The sequence below is a fragment of the Microcaecilia unicolor genome, chromosome 1 (assembly GCF_901765095.1).
Source record: "Microcaecilia unicolor chromosome 1, aMicUni1.1, whole genome shotgun sequence".
NCBI lineage: Eukaryota > Metazoa > Chordata > Amphibia > Gymnophiona > Siphonopidae > Microcaecilia > Microcaecilia unicolor.
The window spans coordinates 212,524,461-212,545,895 of NC_044031.1; the positions used below are offsets into that span (position 1 = coordinate 212,524,461).

Sequence of the window (21,435 nt, forward strand, 5' to 3'; positions counted from 1 at the left end):
AGTGAGTAACTTGTCTATTTTCAACTTACGCTTTGATATGTATTTTTTATTATTATATATGTGGTTGTTTAGCAGCCCTGTTTTCTATTTATTTTTTAGCTTTGTATGGTGGAAATTAGCAAATACACCATTTAGCTTTTTTAGTGATGAAGATCACGGCATAGGTATGTATGTATGTATGTATATTTATTGCATTTGTATCCCACATTTTCCCACCTCTTTGCAGGCTCAATGTGGTTTACAATACATCATGGATAGTGGAAATAAGAAGAGAATAGGCATTTGGTGTTACAGAAGGATTTTGGGTTGCATGGTAATGGAATACATGATTGTAATATAACAGAAGGCATTATTAACATTTCTGGATATATGTGGGAGTTTCACATGTTTTGATCTTTGTGGTATATCCTGTCGAAGAGATGGGTCTTTAGTAGTTTACGGAAGTTGGTCAGTTCATAGGTCGCTTTTAGGTTGTGTGGCAATGCGTTCCAGAATTGCGTACTCATATAGGAAAAGGTTGATGCGTGCATTAATTTGTATTTTAGACCTTTACAGTTGGGGAAATGAAGATTAAGAAATGTGCAAGATGATTTATTAGCATTCCTATGTGGTAGATCTATCAGGTCTGACATGTAGGCTGGGGCATCGCTATGGATGATTTTATGTACTAGGGTACATACTTTGAACGTGATGCGTTCTTTGAGTGGGAGCCAGTGTAGCTTCTCTCGTAGGGATTTTGCACTTTTGTATTTTGATTTTCCAAATATGAGTCTGGCTGCCATTTTCTGGGCTGTTTGGAGTTTTTTGGGGGGTTTTTGTGAGTATTTGCTCTTTGCAGCCAGCGTAGAGTGAGTTGCAGTAATCTAGATGACTGAGTACTAATGATTGTACCACATTACGGAAGACAGTCCTTGGTAAAAATGGTCTTACTCTTTTTAATTTCCACATTGAGTGGAACATTTTTTTAGTTGTGTTTTTCGCGTGATTCTGAAGTGTTAGGTGCAGATCAATGGTAACTCCAAGAATTTTCAGGGTTTCCGAAATTGGTAGATTTAGTTTTGGTGTGCTGATGGTGGTAAATTTGCTCGTGTTGTGTTGAGAGGTGAGTATTAGGCATTGGGTTTTTTCTGCATTGAGTTTTAACTGAAAAGCATCTGCCCAGGAGTGCACGATATGTAGACTTTGGTTGATGTCATTGGAAATTTCTTTTAGGTCTTGTTTGAATAGGATGTAGATCGTTACATCATCAGCGTATACGTATGGGTTGAGGTTTTGTTTTGATAGTAGTTTGGCCAAGGTTGTCATCGTTAGGTTGAATATAGTCGGTGAGAAGGGAGATCCCTGAGGAATTCCACATTCAGGTGTCCATGTGGCTGATGTAATTGAATTTGATGTCACTTGATATGAGCATGTGGTTAGGAATCCTTTAAACCAATTAAGAATGATGCCTCCGATACCGAAGTATTCAAGGATGTGAAGTAGGATTCCATGATCAACCACGTCGAAGGCGTTTGACATGTCGAATTGTAGAAGTAATATATTCTTGCCGGTTGCAATTGTTTGTCTAAATTTAGTCATGAGCGTTAACTAGTACTGTTTCAGTACTGTGATTAGAACGAAATCCTGACTGGGAGTCGTGTAGTATTGAGAACTTATTTAGATAGTCTGTGAGTTGTTTGGTTACCATCCCTTTTGTTATTTTGGTTATTAAGGGAATGGATGCTACTGGTCTATAGTTAGTTAATTCACTTCTATTTCTACTATATTATATTTATTTGTTACATTTATATCCCACATTTTCCCACCTATTTGTAGGCTCAATGTGGCTTACATAGCACCGGAGAGGTGTTACAGACTCCGGTGTAAATAAAGTGATGTTGTGGTAAGATAAAGTTCATGTGGCACAGCCACACTAGGGAATCGTACAACGGAAGAGTTGTGTTATGCCCATTACATTGTTTAGTTTTGTTGTGTTGCAGAGATCAGGCATTTATGTTGGATCGGTAGGATATGCCTTTTTAAACAGGTTAGTTTTTAGTTTTCTGGAAGTTTAGGTGGTCGTTCGTAGTTTTCAAGGCCTTTGGTAATGCGTTCCACAGTTGTGTGTTTATGTAGGAAAAACTGGACGCGTAAGTTGATTTGTATTTGAGTCCTTTGCAGCTTGGGTAGTGCAGATTTAGGTACGTTCGTGTTGATTCGGATGCGTTTCTAGTTAGTAGGTTGATCAAGTCTGTCATGTATCCCAGAGCTTCACGTAGATAATTTTGTGAACCAGAGTGCAGATTTTGAATGCAATGTGTTCTTTGATTGGGAGCCAGTGTAGTTTTTCGCGAAGGGGTTTTGCACTTTCAAATCACGTTTTTCCGAAGATAAGCCTAGCTGCCGTGTTTTGAGCGGTCTGAAGTTTCTTTAAGGTTTGTTCTTTGCATCCTGAATAAATTCCATTGCAGTAGTCTACATGGCTTAGTACCATTGATTGTATCAGGTTGCGAAATGTTCCCCTCGGGAAGAATTGTTTCACGCGTTTGTTTCCACATTGAGTGGAACATTTTCTTTGCTGTGGATGTCACTTGGCTCTCTAGTGTTAAGTTGTGATCCATTGTAACGCCGAGGATTTTCAGGCTGTCTGAGATAGGGAGGGTGTAATCTGGGGTGTTGATAATTGTGGGGTTATCAGCGCTGTGTAGGGATGAGAGGATGAGACTGTGTTTTTTCCTCGTTTAGTTTTAGTTGAAATGCATTTGCCCAAGTGTCCATGATGTTCAAGCTGATCTTGATTTCGTTGGTGATTTCTGTCAGTTTAGATTTGTAAGGAATGAATATTGTGACATTGTCTGAATAGATGAAAGGGTTAAGGCCTTGGTTGGATAAGGACTTGGCTAGTGGGGTCATCATTAGGTTGAAGAGGATCGGTGATAGCAGTGATCCTTGTTGTACTCTGCAGTCTGCTTTCCACGGTGATGATATGTTTGAGTTTGATTTTACTTGATATGTTCTTGTGGTTAGGAAACCCTTGATCCAGCTAAGTATGTTTCCACCAATCCCGAACCTTTCTAGTAATCTTATTAATATATTATGGTTTACCATGTCGAATGCACTAGACATGTCAAATTGGAGGAGGAGCATGTTTTTGCCTATTGCTATTTCCTGCTTGAATTTGGCTAGGAGAGTGAGTAGTACTGTTTCTGTGCTGTGGAGGGGGTGAAAACCTGACTGTGATTCATGTAATATTGAGAATTTGTTTATATATAATCTGTAAGTTGTTTGGCTACCATGCTTTCCATCAGTCTGACAACGGAATGGATGCTACTGGACGGTAGTTAGTGATTTCATTTGTTTTTTTCTTGGTGTCTTTTGGTATCAGAGTGAGTAGGATATTTATTTATTTATTTGCCATTTTCCTTAGGGAAGAGACCTTGCTGAAGCATGTAGTTTAGGTGGGATGTGAGGTCTGATATGAAGCGGTCAGGGGCGGATTTCATGAGGTAGTTGGGACAGGTATCTGGTTTACAGTGAGTGTTGGAGAACCTGCTGATCGCCTGTGCAACTGCATCAATGGTAAGGAGGGCGAATTTTAACCATGTTTGGTCAGCTGGGTATTCTCCAGTGGTTGGGTCCAACTCATTAAGAAAGATTTCAATGTCAGTGTTGTCCTGAGGTAGCGTGTTGCATAGGTTTGCAATTTTTTCATTGAAATACTTAGCAAGTTTGTCTGCAGATGGGATGGCTGTATTCGATGTAGTGACCAAGTTGGTGCCTAGGAGTTTGTTCACGAGTTGGTATAATTTCTTTGTGTCTTTGTAATCTGTCCCTATTTTAGTTTTATACTATGTTCTTTTGGTCTGTCTTACTGCGTATTTGTATTTTCTTTGTGATTGTTTCCATGTGTTGAGTGTGTGTTCGTCTTTTGTTTTTCTCCATGCTCGTTCAAGTGTGTTTTTAGCTTTTTAAGTTCATCATTGAACCATGGTATCAAGTTATGCTTGCATGAAGTTCTTGTTCGTAAGGGTGTTATTTCATCTAGGTTGCATTTGCATCTTTTATCCCATTCCACGAGGTAATATATGGAGTCTGTTTGTGCTGGTCATTCATTGTTGTATATCTGTTGCCAGAATGTTTTCGTGTCTACTTCACCTCTTGTGCTGTAGGATGTGTGTTCTTGTATTTGGTGCAATCCCTTCTTCCGCCAGTGTAGGGATAAATTTAATTTGTAGTGATCAGTCCAGGGTGTTTCTGTCCATTTAATATCTGTTATTAGTTTCTGGTCTGTTGAAAGTTTGTGTGAGATAAGATCAAGTGTGTGCCCTTTGACGTGGGTTACTTGCATTTGTGGCCATTTGAGATCCCATAGGTGGAGGAATTCCTTACATTCTCGTGCGTTGATGGAGTTTGGGTCTTCTAAGTGAAGGTTGATGTCTCCTAATACTAGTACATTGGAGTTGGTTACACATGTGTTTGAAATGAAGTTCGTCTGGCCTTTGTTCCAATTACCTGGAGGGTCTGTAAAATAAGACACAATTCAAATGATTGCGTAGGGTTTTGTTGTGGATTCTGATTAAGGCAATTTCAAGTTGAGGTGTCATGGACTCGGCAGTGGTTTCGGTGGTAAAGTGGGATCGATAGATTAGTGCTATGCCTCCGCCTCTCTTTTCCTTTCTGGTCCAGTGTGTGATTTTGTATCCTGGAGGGCACAGGTCTAGGATTATGGGGTCCTTTTGGTCATGGATCCAGGTTTCAATGATGAAGAGTAGAACATATACCTATGCTGTGATCTTCATTATATATGAAGATCACAGCATAGGTATATGTTCTATTTCTACTATATTTTATTATATGTGTTTATTATGATATTTCACTAATTTGTGCTTTAACAAATAGGTTAAATTATATATTTTATATATTTGTTTTAAGTGATATTTGTTATTATTAATGTTCAATACGCATATATATATTATGTATATCATTTTTTACCTGTCATGGTTTTCATGTTTTTTTAATTTTTTATGTTTTCATATTTGTAATTTTTTTTTAATTATTATTTATTATTTTGTAGCACCTGAAGCAGCCCTTCAGGCAAGACACGACCTGCTTTGGGCATTCTATTAGATTGAAATACTACAATAAAGATTTCTTTGTATCTAGCACTGATCTGCTTTGTTTCCACACTGGAGTCCTCTTGTTTTTTGGATTCCCCTTGCTGATGCCATCATGACTGCACTAAGAGAAATTAAGCAGGCGCTTGACCTGATGAAAATGTAGGCCACGACTTTCAAACTGAAACTCAACAGAGAAAAAAATTTCATGGTGATAACCTGCCCTTACAAACCACTACTAAGCAACAAAATTCATATCGACCAAAAGGAATATAACCTAGAGACTAACGCCAAAGTGCTAGGAATGATAGACACAACATCTATGGGCAAACTTGTTGATGGACCAGAAGACCTCCTGACATGACTAGGTTCCCTGTTCCATCTGGCCCTGACAATGCACTTCCCAGCCAAGACGACTAGCACTCAGATCACTACTCAGGTAGGGAACTCCAGGGACATTCCCCTTAGTAAATTCTGGGGGCAGCACCACCATTTTATATACCGTCAGATACCAGAAGCTCAAGATTGTCTTTTTGATTACATAAAATCAAAACATCTAGACTAGCATATTCATTCTGAGAACAGACTGAGATGACTTCCTACCTGCTACCCCTCAGAATGAGCCTGCTGGCTCTCATTGGGAACTGTTCCTTCCAGCTGCCAAGGGGTCTCCCCCATCCCTGGGTTTATGGACCCTCCAAAAGGGTTTAAAACATCCCGAAGCATAGCCACATAAGGTTGATGCCTGCCTGCCCAAATGTCCTACTGGCAAGCTTGCTCCTGCCTCTGATGCTTTTTTTCACTCTATTTTAAATCAGAAGGCACAGGAGCCCCTAGCAGCAGGAAAGAAGATGACAAAGGGAATATGAACAAAGAAAGGGGAATCAAAGTAAAATCAAGACAGCCAGACACACAGGGAATCCCCTAAGGCAACCCTCCCCCCCTCAACTAACTGCCCTCCCTCAGCAGAGATCCCGTGGGTCCAACCTGCCTGAACCAGAAGCCCACCAACAGAGACCCACAAACTAGACCTGGCTAATGGGCTATGTCTCTCCTAAATTCAATCAGAAAAAGGTCCATAGACTGACCCCTAAGAGCTCCTCCACCAGTACCAGCTCAGCAAGGAACATGGGCCATGACAAAAGCCTCAGGGAGACTGATCATATAGACTACTGATGCACAAATCCAGGCTGCAACCATCTACTAGAGCCAGAGAATACTGGCGAGTTCCAGGACTGTACCAATCCTTATAGTGGTAATGTCATAACTGAAAGTCAGTATTCTCTGCCTCCATCTGCTGGTTAGGGAACACAACCCACTGGTCTGGACTCATCTAGCTTGAGAATAAGGAATTTAGCTTTACCCAGAAAAACTTCCACATCTCTATATATAAAAGGCACCACCAACGTTCTAAATGAAGCCTCCAGCCAGAAGTGTGAAGTGGCAGAGATATCCGGTTTCCCCATGAGTGTCTGCCCCGCCCTCGCTCTCTCTGTAACACAAACAGTGAAGGAAAACACAGTACAGCATGAAATCGCTCTCTCTGTAACAGTGAAGGACTCAGAGGGGGGAGGAGAGAGAGGGCAAACGCCCTCACTCTCTCTGTAACACAAACACAGCACAGCAGGAAACTTAACACTGAAGGACTCGACTCGGAGGGGGGGAGGGGGAGGGGACAGACAGCACAGGGGAAGGGAGAGAAGGCAGAGTGCAGGGACACACACACTCCCACATGCACACTCTGAAGAAAACCTTGCTAGCCCCCGTTTCATTTGCATCAGAAACGGGGCTTTTTTTACTAGTTTATTTATATTATCTACCCCATGTTTTTGCTTGCCTTCTGTACAAATAAGAGAATATCATTTGCAAACAATATAATGTGATATTCTACTTCTCCAACCTTAATGCCCTCTAGTTCCTCCAATTCTCTAATCCTCTAATCTTAATGGCCAAATTGTGAGAAGGAACAACCTTGCCTACTGTCTCTCTGGAGATCAATCTCTCTATTTCCCATTTATAAGCAATTGAGCTATGGGTTTTATTAATCCATGCTGACATTCCCTTCTATGCAAAGTATTAACACCCACAATAATCAATCCCAGGTGGTCTTATGGTATACAAACAATTCTAGCAAACCAAACACACTATATATACATATATGACATTTTCTATGAAATACCAATCAAACATATAAACGGCGAGTGACCGTACTCACTCGCAAATGCGCAGTAGAGACTTCCCTGTCTGTCCCGCCCCCGCATCAATACGTGATGACGGGAGGGGCGGGACAGAGAGGGAAACTGCGCCGCCGATGTTGCTACCCCTACCGCCCCCCCCCACTCGGAGTCGCCGCCGCCGCCACCCCTCCACCCGGCCCGGGCCCTTTCTTCCCTTCTGAACTTACACATCCATTCGCCGAACGCAGCAACGCACATCAGCTGAGCTGCCCCTTCCTTCTCTGCCTGTGTCCCGCCCTTGCTGACGTTACGTCACAGGAGGGCGGGGCCACAGGCAGATAAGGAAGGGCCCACGGCAGCTCAGCTGATGTGCCTTGCTGTGTTCGGCAAATGGATGTGTAAGTTCAGAAGCGAAGAGAGGGCCCGGGCCGGGTGGAGGGGTGGCAGCGGTGGCGGCGACTCCGAGGGGGGGGAGCGGGGGGGGGGGGAAGGAAAACTCCAATACCAGCCCATTTTTATGGGCTCAACGGCTAGTTATAAAATAATGCTACCTGTCAATCCGTTTGATTTCAACATTTCATTCCATTCTTCTTGATTGCTTATTACTGTCTACAAATTAAGAATATAAAACTTAGATACCCAGAACATGTATATAACATTCTCTCTAAACATCAATCTTACAATATTCAAGATTTAAACATACCTGTAACTGAATCTCCTTCTTCTTGCTTGCCATAACGTTTCTGTCACAGGGATAAAAAGCAAAAATGATATATTGAATCTCATTTTTCTGTATCTCTATATAAAAACAGAACTAAAACTAATTTACATGGAGACTATCAATACTATAGTGCATGTGAACTGAAGGAAAAAATATTTTAAAATATTTTAAGGGACTACAGGTTGACCAAAAAGAAACATGACTATTGGTTGAATTAAACTCGAAATCATTAAAATCCCCAAAATGATAGTATAGCATCATTGTTAATGCTCTGATGGCAAAGCAAAGATACTTAACTGTAGCAAGTATTCTCAGGCTATTCATTCTCACATGTGGATGACATCATCTTTGTCTCCTGGTGAGGAGCACTTTAATAGACTAAGAGTACACAATAGTCCCCACTTCACATGTTCAAGTGACCAATACAGTACAAAAGCATTGAAAACTCCAAGGTGAGGTGGGAGGGTATGTGAGAATGAATGGCCTGCTGTCCTCAGAGAATACCTGCTACAGGTAAATATCTTAGCATTCTCCAAGAACAAACCAGCCATATTGTTCTCGCATGGCCATCATAGGTCAACTGGGACTCGCAACAGCAAGTTCAGAATAGATGGGAAAATTAGGTTCTTACCATGATAATTTTCTTTCCTTTAGTCATAGCAGATGAAGCCATTACGTATGGGTTGTGTCCATCAACCAGCAGGGAAAGATAGAGAGCACTCAATTTTTCACAGTGCCTCATGGCCAGCCAGCTCCACTGCCTCTTCAGTATTTGAAGCTTCCAAAGCAGTATGGCAAACCGCAATGGGAATAACATGAACTTTCCTCACAGCGAACGAAGGCCCCTTAACAAGGGCATGAACTCAAAAAAGGAGGGAATGAACTCATCCTCCTGGAAGGAATAAACTCGTCCTCCACTTTGTATAAACGGAGGGAATACTTGCATCCTCCTGGAGGGAATAAACTCATCCTCCCAAAACATGAACTGAAGGGAATGAACTCATCCTCCTATAACTGTAACAAGAATCCTGAAGACTGTTTTCCGACTCCCCAAGGAAGGAATATAACTTCAGGAAACAAGAACACCACCTGAAATCAGAATCACTGCAATACAGACAATCATACAGGGAGGGCTCATGGCTTCATCTGCTATGACTAAAGGAAAGAAAATTATCATGGTAAGAACCTAATTTTCCCTTCCTTGTCATCAAGCAGATGAAGCCATTATGTATAGGATGTAACAAAGCAATCCCTAAATAGGGTGGGAACAAGCCACACCACGCGCTAGCACCTGTGCTCCAAAACGCGCATCCCTCCTGGCAGCCACATCCAGCCTGTAATGTCGGGCGAAAGAGAGCTTAGAAGCCCATGTTACCGCACTGCAAATCTCATGAACAGATAGTGCTCCAGTTTCCGCCCAGGAAGAGGAAATCGCTCTTGTGGAATGTGCCTTAAAGGCTTCAGGCGGAGACTGGCCAGACAGCAGATATGCTGAAAAGATAGCTTCTTTGAGCCAATGGGCAATAGTGGCTTTAGACGCAGAAGACCCTCTGCAAGGACCTGCAAACAGCACAAAAAGATGATCAGAGGTCCTGAAAGAATTTGTAATTCGCAGATACTGCAACAGAGTCCTGCACATATCCAAAAGGTGCAACTACCCAAATGAATCTGGAAACTCCTCCTCAACAAAGGAGGGAAGAAAAACAGGCTGGTTTAGGTGAAACGCTGAAACCACCTTAGGCATGAAGGAAGGCACGGTCCGAACCGTGACTCCTGACTCTGAGAATTGCAGAAAAGGGTCTCTACAGGACAGCGCCTGGAGCTCTGACACCCGTCTCGCCAAGGTAATGGCCACTAAAAAGACGACCTTCAGTGTCAAATCTTTCTCTGGAGCACGCCGAAGCGGTTCAAAGGGAGCCCCCTGAAGAGCCTTCAATACTAACCCCAGGTTCCAAGTTGGACAAGGTGCCCGCACGGGAGGACGGAGCCGAAGCACCCCTCTAAGAAACCGTGCCATATCTGGATGAGCAGCTAAGGACACGCCTTCAACCTTTCCACGCAGGGAAGCCAATGCTGCCACTTGCACCCGCAGGGAATTATAGGCCAAGCCTTTGTGTACACCATCCTGCAAAATGTCCAGAATCGGCGAGACAGGAGCCCGCAATGGAGAAAGCGCTCTTGAAACACACCAGACTTCAAACTGGCACCAAATCCTGGAATAAACCACGGAAGTGGAGCGCTTATGGGCCTGCAGGAGAGTGGAAATTACCTTATTTGAGTAGCCTTTATCTCTCAATTGCGCCCTCTCAATCGCCATGCCATAAGACCAAAGCGGCAGGCGTCCTCCATGGCCACCGGACCCTGTGACAACAGGTGCGGAACCAGAGGTAACGGAAAGGGAGCCTCCAACAGCATCTGTCGGAGGTCCGCATACCAAGGCCTCCTGGGCCAATCGGGGGCGATGAGCACCACTTCTCCTGGATGCAGCCAAATCCGCAGGAGCACTTGCCCTATCAAGGGCCACGGAGGGAAGACATACAACAAGCCCAGGGGCCAGGGTTGAACCAAGGCATCCAACCCGGCAGAGCAAGGATCCCTCCGTCTGCTGAAGAAGCACGGGACTTTGGCATTGGAACTGGTCGCCATAAGATCCATCACTGGCTTGCCCCATTTGGCACATATCTGCAGGAATACATCGTCTGCTAGTTCCCACTCCACTGGATCGATCTGATGCCTGCTTAGTGTTAATATATGGCTTAACAAAGTGGGTGATCTAGTGCACCGGCGTTATTATACGCACAAGACCTGGCGAGATCCCATCTATGTTGGGCCCTTCAAGATAGAAGCCTTGTCAGCCACAGCAGCAAAGCTGGAGGACCACACATCTTGGGTCCACCTGAAAGATATACGAGCTTATCCGAATATCCCATCAGGTCTCCTGGATGTTTCCATTGATGTTCCCACGAACCCCATCTCCATCGCCACTGTTTCCAGCACAGCAGCCACTGGAGAGACCAGTCTCACCACGAACCCGATCACCTCCGCCACTGAGCCCGAGACCACCGACCCCGCACCCAACACTTTTGGATCAACTTGACCAAAGACTCAACCACATTATCCAATCTCCTGCATCGCAACTCCTTGATCTGGCTGATATAGTCCTCCAAACCTTCACAGATTCTCCAGACTCACCCTCTGAACAACCACCCATATCCGAACCCGTACGTGAGTTGCCATCCTCACCTCCACCTCCCACAGTTCCTGCTCTTCCACTTCCCTACGTGGATCTTCGCATCCGTCTCATCAGGATCCGTAATCTGGCAGAAGATCTTCTCCAAATCCGCAACTTAGCAGGACAGTTGAATCCGGTACACCAACAGTCCATTGTGTTTTCAACAGTAACCATTTTGCACAGTAACGCCTGTGAGCTGCTCGACATTCTACATTTGTACTTTCCGAATCAAGCCAGCTAATTTCGCTGTACTACAACTGTGAAAATTGACACTCTTCAGCTACGGTGTTACATCAGTACACCCTTTTCTTCTGCTTCCCATCGCCCAGACTGTTTGCTGATGGACTCTTGTGCATGATTCTACTGTGTATGGGTTTGGTTTTGTTTCTCACTGTCTTGTTTACCTATACTGCTGACAGTTACCTTTTTGATCTTTGGATCACATTTACCGCCTTTCCCACTGGCAACGTTACCTTGCCTGCCGGAAACGCTATCCTTCAGAAACCACTGCAACTACTCCTTGCCTCACTGATCCTCCTGTTTTGTATTTTACAAGTGTTCCCACTCCTATTAGTAGCTCGGTCTATATTGTCCCCAATCGTACAAGTACTTTTGAGGATAATATTACCTTGTTTGATTTACGACCCACCCCTCCTCCTTATTCTTTGGTTCATACTACTGACACTCCTCCTCCCACGAATACTACTGTAGTTACGCCACACATCACCGTCCCAGTCACTCGTCCTCATAGACAGCTCAACACGCCTAACTGACCATCCATATATGTCCCAGATTTTTCCAGACACCCCGCCTTCTCCACCAGATTCTCCCCCACCGTCGCCTTTAAATTTAAGTGCACACTTGATCCCCGAACCCCCAGAATATCTAAGAGAATTACTTCATCCTCATTGGGACCCTGCTCCAGAAGACGATCCCAATTGGGACCCCTTCACCCGATACCACATACTGTGTGAGCCTTTGTTTGACAGTTGGACATTAGGTCCTAGCCGTACGGTTATACACACTCAGGTACTGTTTGGAGGCACCTTCGGCTTACACCTTGAACAAACAGACGACCTCCTAATAAGACCACAGACTGGTGACGTCGTAGATTTTTGGGTAATTACATACACCGTATTGGGCACTGCTGAGATTCCTATCCTGTTCATCAGAGAGGTTGGATTGGAACCCTTGGAAATATATGGTCTTTTCGAAATCCCAGATCCTACTGAAAGAGGGGCTATTAGAATTTACCCCCCATACTCATACATCTCTCGCTAAAACACTAGGGATATCACCTACCAACATGAAGTGCTTAGCCCTCCTGTTATGTGTGCTCACCACACCCATGCTACCTGGAACACAGTACCTAGCAAATTCTCTACCCCAATTTACACCCACTTATGAAATAACATTACCCACTACTAAGGACACAACCACAATCACCCTTGATGTGTGTGCATACACAATGTGTGGGGAACAACCTGTGCAGCAATATTTGTCTGCTTATGAAGTATACCTGTGTCCCTTCCCCAATTGCGGAAGTTGGGCTCAGGTATGGTGGTACACAGGTTCATGGGTTCCCTACTCCGGTAGTGAGAGCCCAGATCTCAAAAAGAGTATTTCCATCATGAAATTGCGAGTCACTGGCCTTTGCCATATGACCAAATGTAATCAAGTGGCTATCACTTTCAGAGGAGTAACGATTGTTACATACAGAACCTATTCCATAGGAATAGATGCCACAGGTAGAGACCCTATTGGAAAATTCAAAATTGTTCCCCCAGCCCAACCTACAGCGACCAATCCCTTGGTACCAACAAAGATCCCAGAAATAAAAATTCCTTACCAGATTGTACCAATTAATAATGCTAAAGATTTGGTGGCACTGGAAACAGGATTTGGAGAGACAAACTTATGGCTTGAATGGGCACATTATACTACAAAGAGTTTGAACGTCTCTAATTGCTATTTTTGTTCCCATGCCAGAGCAGAACCAACAGTAGTTCCCTTCCCTTTAGATCTCCACAATGATCCAGATGGATTTTGGTGTATGTTACAGTTATTGCAGGTTAAAGAAGACATAAATCAGTCTTGTCAACATCTTGACGAGCACCACCCCTACTTACCCCCACGGATGAGGGTTCCACCTGCATTCAGGGTTCCACATCCTGCTACCACATATCATACATGTCTGGAGCGCCATGGGGTTAAAAAGACACGGTTTTTAGGTAACTTAACCAATTGTAACACAACCTTAGGAAAGGGGACTCTGCATAACATGAACCTAACTCGGTTCTCACAAGCTAGAGCAGACATATGGTGGTACTGTGGAACTCGTACTATCCTCCATACACTTCCTAACAATTGGACAGGCAGATGTGCCCTAGTCAAATTGGTCATTCCAATTATTATAGCATCCTTGCTTCCCCCTCACAGCAGCTCTTCCTCACGAGTGAAGAGAAATGCAATGCCTGGCTCTTTTGATGATCGGGTCTATATAGATGCTATTGGAGTTCCAAGAGGGGTTCCCGATGAGTTTAAAGCCAGAAACCAAATAGCTGCAGGATTTGAATCAGTTTTCTTTTGGTGGGCGACTATCAATAAGAATCTTGACTGGATCAACTATATATATTACAACCAGCAGAGGTTTGTGAATTACACTAGGGATGCAGTTCGAGGCATTGCAACACAATTAGATGCCACTAGCCGGATGACGTTGGAAAATAGATTAGTTCTTGACCAACTTCTAGCAGCCGATGGAGGGGTGTGCCACAAGATAGGTACCCAGTGTTGCACCTTTATCCCCAACAATACCGCTCCGGATGGATCAATTACCAGAGCTTTGGAAGGCTTAACCTCACTGTCACAAGAATTGGCAGAAAACTCTGGTGTCGATACATCCTGGACAGGTTGGATGGACAGAGCTTTTGGTACATGGAAGACATTTATCATTTCAGCAGCCACGACTATACTCATAGTGGTAGCAATTTTTGTTTTAGTAGGATGTTGCATAATCCCTTGTGCTAGAGGTTTAGTAGAACGCTTAATTGAAACCGCAATAATGAAAAAAACAATAGCAGGACAATATGCCCTGTATGAGAATCTCCTTCCCAACATCACAGGAGCTAACAAATTGGACTATCTCCCTCTGAGAAGGACCAATCCCTATGCAACTATTAGAAACAGTGGAGAGATGTCTACAACTGTATAATTAGATAATAGCACATAGGGAAATAATATAACTATATAAAGCTTTATAAGTGATAAATTGTGCAAATGTATGCAAATGAATAATTAAGATACAATCAGTATATAACCAAAGATTTTTGATTTATAGCAATGTATTTACAATCACATAGATAAGAATAAAATAGAACCTGCATATTAAAAGGTTGAAGAAAAATATTGTTGTAGTAACTATAAGTTTTAGTAGGATTGGCATAATAGAAGTACTGCCAAGATGATAATTTCACACCGAAAACGAACCACATTGTGCCAGTTGACCTTAAGACTCAGATAATTTTATGGCCTCATAGAATACCTTCTGGAATGGATGGTACCACGGTATGTTAACCCTGGTGTCACCCTATGGGATAGGGTGAAGAGGGGAATGTTAATATATGGCCTAGCTTTGGATCTACCACTGGAATAGTGAGGGCCAAGGCTATGAAGCCTAAAATAACTAAAGTACTGACTAGGCCAAATATCTGTAAAAAGCAGGTCTGAACCATGAGTTCTGACACAAACTGGTACAACTGTCACTTTAAATCAGATGAACAAAATGGAGTCTATTAGTTTTGTATAGAAGGCTACAAAGGTTATACAGAGTTCTTAAGATGGTGTGAAAAGTATGTGAAAACTATTGCAACAGGGAACAGGTGTCTCAGAAATGAGATGTGAAAAAAAGAACTTGTTCCCAAAACATACTGATAAGCCCGCGTGGGAACGTATCATCTCAGAAATTGAGAGCTAGGTTTCCCACCATTGACTTCTATGGAGACTTTGTGTATAAAAGAGGGGACAATCTGCCATAGTTTTGGTATCCGCCCCAACGCTTCTCTCAGACGGCAGGGCTCTGTCCGGTTGTACCCAGAATCTATCTGCTGAATGTACCTGATTAAAGTCTGATGCCTGTACTTGTACCAACTTGAAGACTTGTCTTTGGGTAAGAAATAAAATGTATCTATCTATTTAAACCTATCTCTGTCTTTATTCTATCTTCTCTTTACCTTACATTTAGCTTACAAGGCAGATCACATACACTAAGTTTCTGGAGAAACTTAGACAGATTTTTAATAAGCATTATCTGGGAACATAAATGGCCCAGAGTATACCTAGATCCAGGAAGACAGAAAGCAGTAGTTATGGGAATTAGATTTAGATTACAGCCCCTAATGCAAACCCAGAGCAGACCTCCTTGTGATTGGGTGACAATGAAGGTGGGAGAAATCAGACAGAGCCTGTTATGTGAAATAGGTATCTTTAGTCCCCCGTGTGATCTGGAGTCAGAAAGAGGTCCAAGAGGGGGAAATTAAAACATTAGATAGTCGGCTTGCACGTTTGCTCTGACCTGCAATGTGAGCTGCTGACAGGGACTGTAGATGCAGCTCGGCCCAGTGGCAAATTTGTTCGGCCTGCGTGGCTAGAGCTCTGCACTGAGTGCCGCCTTGTCTATTTAGGTAGGCCACTGCTGTCGTGTTGTCCGACATCACTCGGACAGCCAATCCTTCCAGGGTCACTTGAAAGGCCAGAAGAGCCAGAAACACCGCTTTCAACTGCAGGCGGTTGATAGACCACTCCGACTCGTCGGGCGTCCACAGACCCTGGGCATGCTTCCCCTGGCAATGTGCGCCCCAGCCCTTCAGGCTGCCATCTGTCACCACTAGGCACCAATCGGGGAGCCCCAGCGGCATTCCCCACTGCAACATGCTGTCCGAGAGCCACCACTCCATACTAAGGCGGGCCGCAGGGAGCCAAGAAAGTCTGCACTGATAATCCTGAAATACCGAAGACCATCGCTGAAGTAGAGAATACTGTAGAGGTCTCAGGTGCGCTCTCGCCCATGGCACCACTTCCAAGGTGGCCGTCATCGATCCCAACAGTTGGACAATGTCCCAAGCTCGCGGGCGGGGCATGCTCAGGAGCAAACGGACCTGATTCTGAAGCTTGCACCGCCTTTGCTCGGGAAGAAACACATAGCCCGAGGCTGTGTTGAACCTGGCCCCCAAATATTCTAGAGATTGCGAGGGGGTCAGGTAACTTTTGGCCATATTGACGACCCAGCCCAGAGATTGAAGGACTGAAACCACTCTGGCTGTAGTTAGATGACTCTCTTTTTCTGAGTCTGCTCTGATGAGCCAGTCGTCTAGGTACAGGTGAACCCGGATACCCTCTCGCCTGAGAAAGGCAGCTACTACCACCATTACCTTGGAAAAGGTTCAGGGAGCTGTGGCGAGGCCAAAAGGCAAGGCCCCAAACTGGAAATGTTTTCCCAACACCGCAAACCGCAGAAACTTCTGGTGCGGGAGCCAAATTGGTATGTGCAAGTAAGCTTCTTTCAGGTCCAGAGACGTGAGAAACTCTCCTGGCTGTACCGCCGCAATGACAGAGCGCAGGGTTTCCATGTGAAAATGCCGCACTCTTAAGGACTTGTTTAGCTCTTTTAAGTCCAGGATCGGGCGAAAAGACCCGCCTTTTCGAGGCACCACAAAGTAAATGGAGTAGCGGCCTAGACCTTGTTCGGCGGGAGGCACCGGGGTCACAGCCCCTATCTGGCACAGACTGTGCAAAGTCTCCTCTACCGCCGCCCGTTTGGCGGCAGAACCGCATCGGGACTTCACAAACACATCTCTCACCGGGCATCGAATTCTATTCAGTATCCGTCTCTGATCAGGTCCAACACCCACTGATCTGCGGAGATTTTGGCCCACTCCTCGAAAAAGAGGGAAAGTCTTCCTCCGATGACAGGAAACGAGGAGGGGGCCGGCGCACCATCATTGAGAGGGACGCCCCTGAACTCCAGGCCTTGAACTGGCAGCTGCTGAACGTTTGTCCAAGCGAAAGGAGTTTCTCTGCTGAAAGCGGGCATGAGAAGTGAACCCAGCACACCCCGGGCGGTACCTTCTAGCTTCACAGAAGCGAGGTCTGTAAGAGGAGCGGACCGCCTGACCCTTAGAGGAAGGCTTCGGCCTATCTTCGGGCAAGCGCTGAGGTTTGAAATCCCCCAGGCCTTTAACAATGTTTTCCAGCTCCTCACCAAACAGGAGAAGACCTTGAAAGGGCAACTTCACCAACCTTTGCTTAGAGGCCATGTCCGCCGCCCAATGTCGTAGCCAAAGAGTGCGACGAGCCGCCACTGCTACAGCCATTTGTTTAGCCGAAGCTCTGACCATATCATAAAGGATGTCAGCCAAAAAGGACAAGGCCGACTCCATCCGCAGAGCCACTTCAGATAAGGTCTCCGCTCCATCACCGGGCTGTTCCACTGCCTGCTGTAACCAAGCCAGGCAGGCTCTAGCAGCATAACAACTGCATGCAGACACCCGAACAGTGAGACCTGCCAAATCAAAGGACCGCTTCAGAGCTGAATCAAGCCTGCGGTCTTGAATATCCTTCAGGGCAACACCTCCTTCAACAGGGAGGGTAGTTCTCTGTCACAGCCGTGACCAGGGCATCCACTTTAGGCATTGCAAAGCGAGCCAAAAGTTCCTCACTCAGAGGGTATAATTGCCCCATAGCCCTGGCAACCTTCAAAGGTCCCTCGGGGTCAGCCCATTAAACCAAAATAAGCTCTTGGATGGAGTCATGCAAAGGAAAGGCTCGAGCAGGCTTTCTGGTACTAGCCATCCTTGGATTACCAGAGGAGGCTGTGCCACTCCCAGGATCTTCAATTGAGAGGGCTTGTAAGGCATCTGAAATAAGCGCTGGCAGCTCCTCACGGTGGAAAATCCTCACCGCAGACGAATCATCAAGCTCCTGTGGCAATTCTGCACCCGACTCTGGCTCCTCAGCCCAAGAAGTTCTGCCAGACCCCTCAGAATCCTCATAGCCCGACCACGGGGGGAAAAAGGGGGGTGCGCCACACTCAGAAGGGGAATTAGCCCTTCTGCATTTATCAGAAGGATAAGAAACAGGCAAAGCCAACTCCAAAAGGCCAGGATCCACCAAGGGGGCAGGCAGACGGTCCGAAGATCCCTGTGGAAAAGCTCTTTTAAGCATGCATGCCCTATGCAGCATTAAAACAAAATCAGGGGAGAAAACCACTCCCTGACAGCCCGGATCCTGCCCACAGCTCTATTATTAGTCTCACTCAAAGGACCCCTCCCCCCGGATTCAGGGCTCTCCGTCGCAACGGAGGCCGCGCCATGTGGAAAATCCAAAATGGCGTCCGCTGCCAGCTCAGAGCGCGAAAGATCGCCGCTCGCCATGCTCGGGCCGGCTCTACCATCTGTACAGCACGAATTACAGAGCCCCGCTACTTATTTGCACTTGCCACATTTAGAACAGCGCTTTACAGTCTCCGCAGCCATCGCCGAAAACGGCGGTAAAATTCAAAAATGGCAGTTCGCGTCAAAAACGTTCCGATCACGGGCCCACCCCGGAGGAGTCAGAAAACACTCTTAACCTCACTAGATCGAGTATCACAGCTCAGGTCCTGCAGAAGAATCTCAAGAAAAAAACCTCTTTTCCAAGATCGCTGCGCTAATGCGCAACGCGACTTTAATTATTTTTTTTTTAACGCTGTGAGGAAAGCAGAGGCAAAAGAGGTAAATAAAATCACTCCGGAGGCTCAGATAAGTGGGAAAGGCAGGGAAAGGCGAACCAATGTGCCTGCATCCACTGAGTGGGAAAGGACAGGGAAAAGCAAGCTAATATGTCCACATCCACAGGGGCATGGGTAAGGCAGGGAAAGGGCTGACCTATGTGCCTTCAAAGTGAAGCTGCTATAGCCTCTAACACCCCGGCTAACAACTGGCAAGCCAGGAACCACCCCCAGGCAGATTTTTGATGGAGCTCGAAGAAGCTGCAGCCACCCTGCTTGGGAAGATAGAGAATACTGAAGAGGCAGTGGAGCTAGCTGGCCGTGAGGCACTGTGAAAAATTGAGTGCTCTCTATCTTCCCCTGCTGGTTGATGGACACAACCCATACGTAATGGCTTCATCTGCTTGATGACAAGGAATGGGGTGTTACTCATAAATAAAAATTAAAAAGTTGAAGTATATTTTGTATTTGATTATGCATTGCAAACTCTATTGTGTATTCTTTGTTATGTACTTGGCACATTGCTATGTGTAATTTTGTATTGAGAATGTGTTAGGTGTGCTATGTTCAGAATTAACAATGTTCAATAAAGACTTCTAAAAAATTTAAAAAAAAAATAAATAAATAAATAAAATGGGCCCTGTTGCAGATACCTCGAGCTAAGGTTTAGTAAAGAGGGGGGTGGGGGATCTTTTATTAACATAAATGAATTGGTATCCATGGTTTTTGGTTAAGCTCCATAACAGAAGTCATTACAAATCTTGCAGAGGTACCACATTTTGGAAAAAAAAGGTAAAATTATGTATCATACCTGATAATTTTCTTTCCATTAATCATAGCTGATCAATCCATAGACTGGTGGGTTGTGTCCATCTACCAGCAGGTGGAGATAGAGAGCAATCCTTTTGCCTCCCTATATGTGGTCATGTGCTGCCGGAAACTCCTCAGTATGTCGATATCCAAGCTCCATCCGCAGGACTCAGCACTTAGAGAATTACACCCACAAAGGGACACTCTGCCCAGCTCACCACCGCCGAAACGGGGGAGGGGAATTAACCCAGCTCATCCCCACACAAGTGGGGGAGGGGAATCCGTCCAGCTCATCCCCGCGGAGTGGGGGAGGGACACCACACCCGCCGATGCGGGGGGATCTGGCTTATCCTGCAACCGCAACCGCGGGAGGAGCTGACTGACCCTAACACCGCCGAAGCGGGAGGGGTACAAAGCTGCCCTACTGCCGCACGAAGCAGGAGGGAGCGCCGGCAGAATTTATGTCTCAATCCAGCCCCGTAAAACGGAGGGGAGAGGAATGCAGCAGCTCACTGTAACACAAATTCGTCTCAACTCTTGAAGAATCCATTGAAAAACTTGAACACGAAGTCCTCCTGAACAGGAACTGAAGACTAAACTTGAACCTTAAATGTAACCAGAATATAAACAATACAGATATCTGGGAGGGGCTATGGATTGATCAGCTATGATTAATGGAAAGAAAATTATCAGGTATGATACATAATTTTACCTTCCATATCATCATGCTGATCAATCCATAGACTGGTGGGATGTACCGAAGCAGTACTCACCCAGGGCGGGACATTGAAATCCATGACCGCAACACTGAAGCTCCAAACCGGGCCTCCGCCCGAGCAGCCACAGTCAAGTGGTAATGCTTGGAGAATGTATGGGCCGATGCCCAAGTTGCCGCCTTGCATATCTCTGCCAAGGAGACGGACCCGGCCTCTGCCATCGAGGCTGCCTGAGCTCTAGTGGAGTGAGCCTTCAGCTGGATAGGCGGCACCTTCCCCGCGGCCACATAAGCCGCTGCAATGGCTTCCTTGACCCATCTTGCCACTGTAGGCTTAGAAGCCTGCAGACCCTTACGATGACCTGCAAACAGGACAAACACATGATCCGATTTCCGGAAATCATTGGTCACTTCCAAGTATCTGATGATGACTCGTCTCACATCCAGATATTTGAGAGCAGAGTATTCCTCTGGGTAGTCCTCCCTACGAAAGGAAGGGAGACAGAGCTGCTGATTCACATGGAAGCGAGAAACAATCTTGGGCAGGAAGGAAAGCACTGTGCGAATAGTCACTCCTGCCTCAGTGAACTGCAGAAAAGGCTCTCGACATGAGAGTGCCTGGAGCTCGGAAACTCTTCTGGCTGAAGTGATAGCCACCAAAAAGACTGCTTTCAACGTCACGTCTTTCAGAGATGCCCTAGACAAGGGTTCAAAAGGCGGCTTCTGCAAGGCTCTTAGCACCAGGTTGAGATTCCACCCAGTCACCACTGAGTGCAGAGGAGGGCGCAGGTGATTAACTCCCTTGAGAAAGCGCACCACATCTGGCTGCGAAGCCAGGGAAGCACCCTTCAGGCGGCCCCCTGAAGCAAGCCAGAGCCGCTACCTGGACTTTAAGGGAACTGAGCGACAGGCCTTTCTCCAG

The 21,435-nt window shown here is 45.4% G+C and overlaps 1 protein-coding gene across 1 annotated transcript in view; it reads right to left on the reverse strand.

The window, feature by feature from the left end:
• Nucleotides 1-21,435, reverse strand: part of NME8 (NME/NM23 family member 8) — a 405,852-nt gene that overhangs the window by 364,516 nt on the left and 19,901 nt on the right. Inside the window, exons 2-3 of the mRNA XM_030207906.1 lie at nt 7,974-8,013; nt 7,822-7,879 (exon numbers count right to left, since the gene is read on the reverse strand). Of these exons, the coding sequence (XP_030063766.1) occupies nt 7,822-7,879; nt 7,974-8,006 (91 nt within the window). The 5' untranslated portion in view covers nt 8,007-8,013. The remainder of the gene's footprint in view (nt 1-7,821; nt 7,880-7,973; nt 8,014-21,435) is intronic.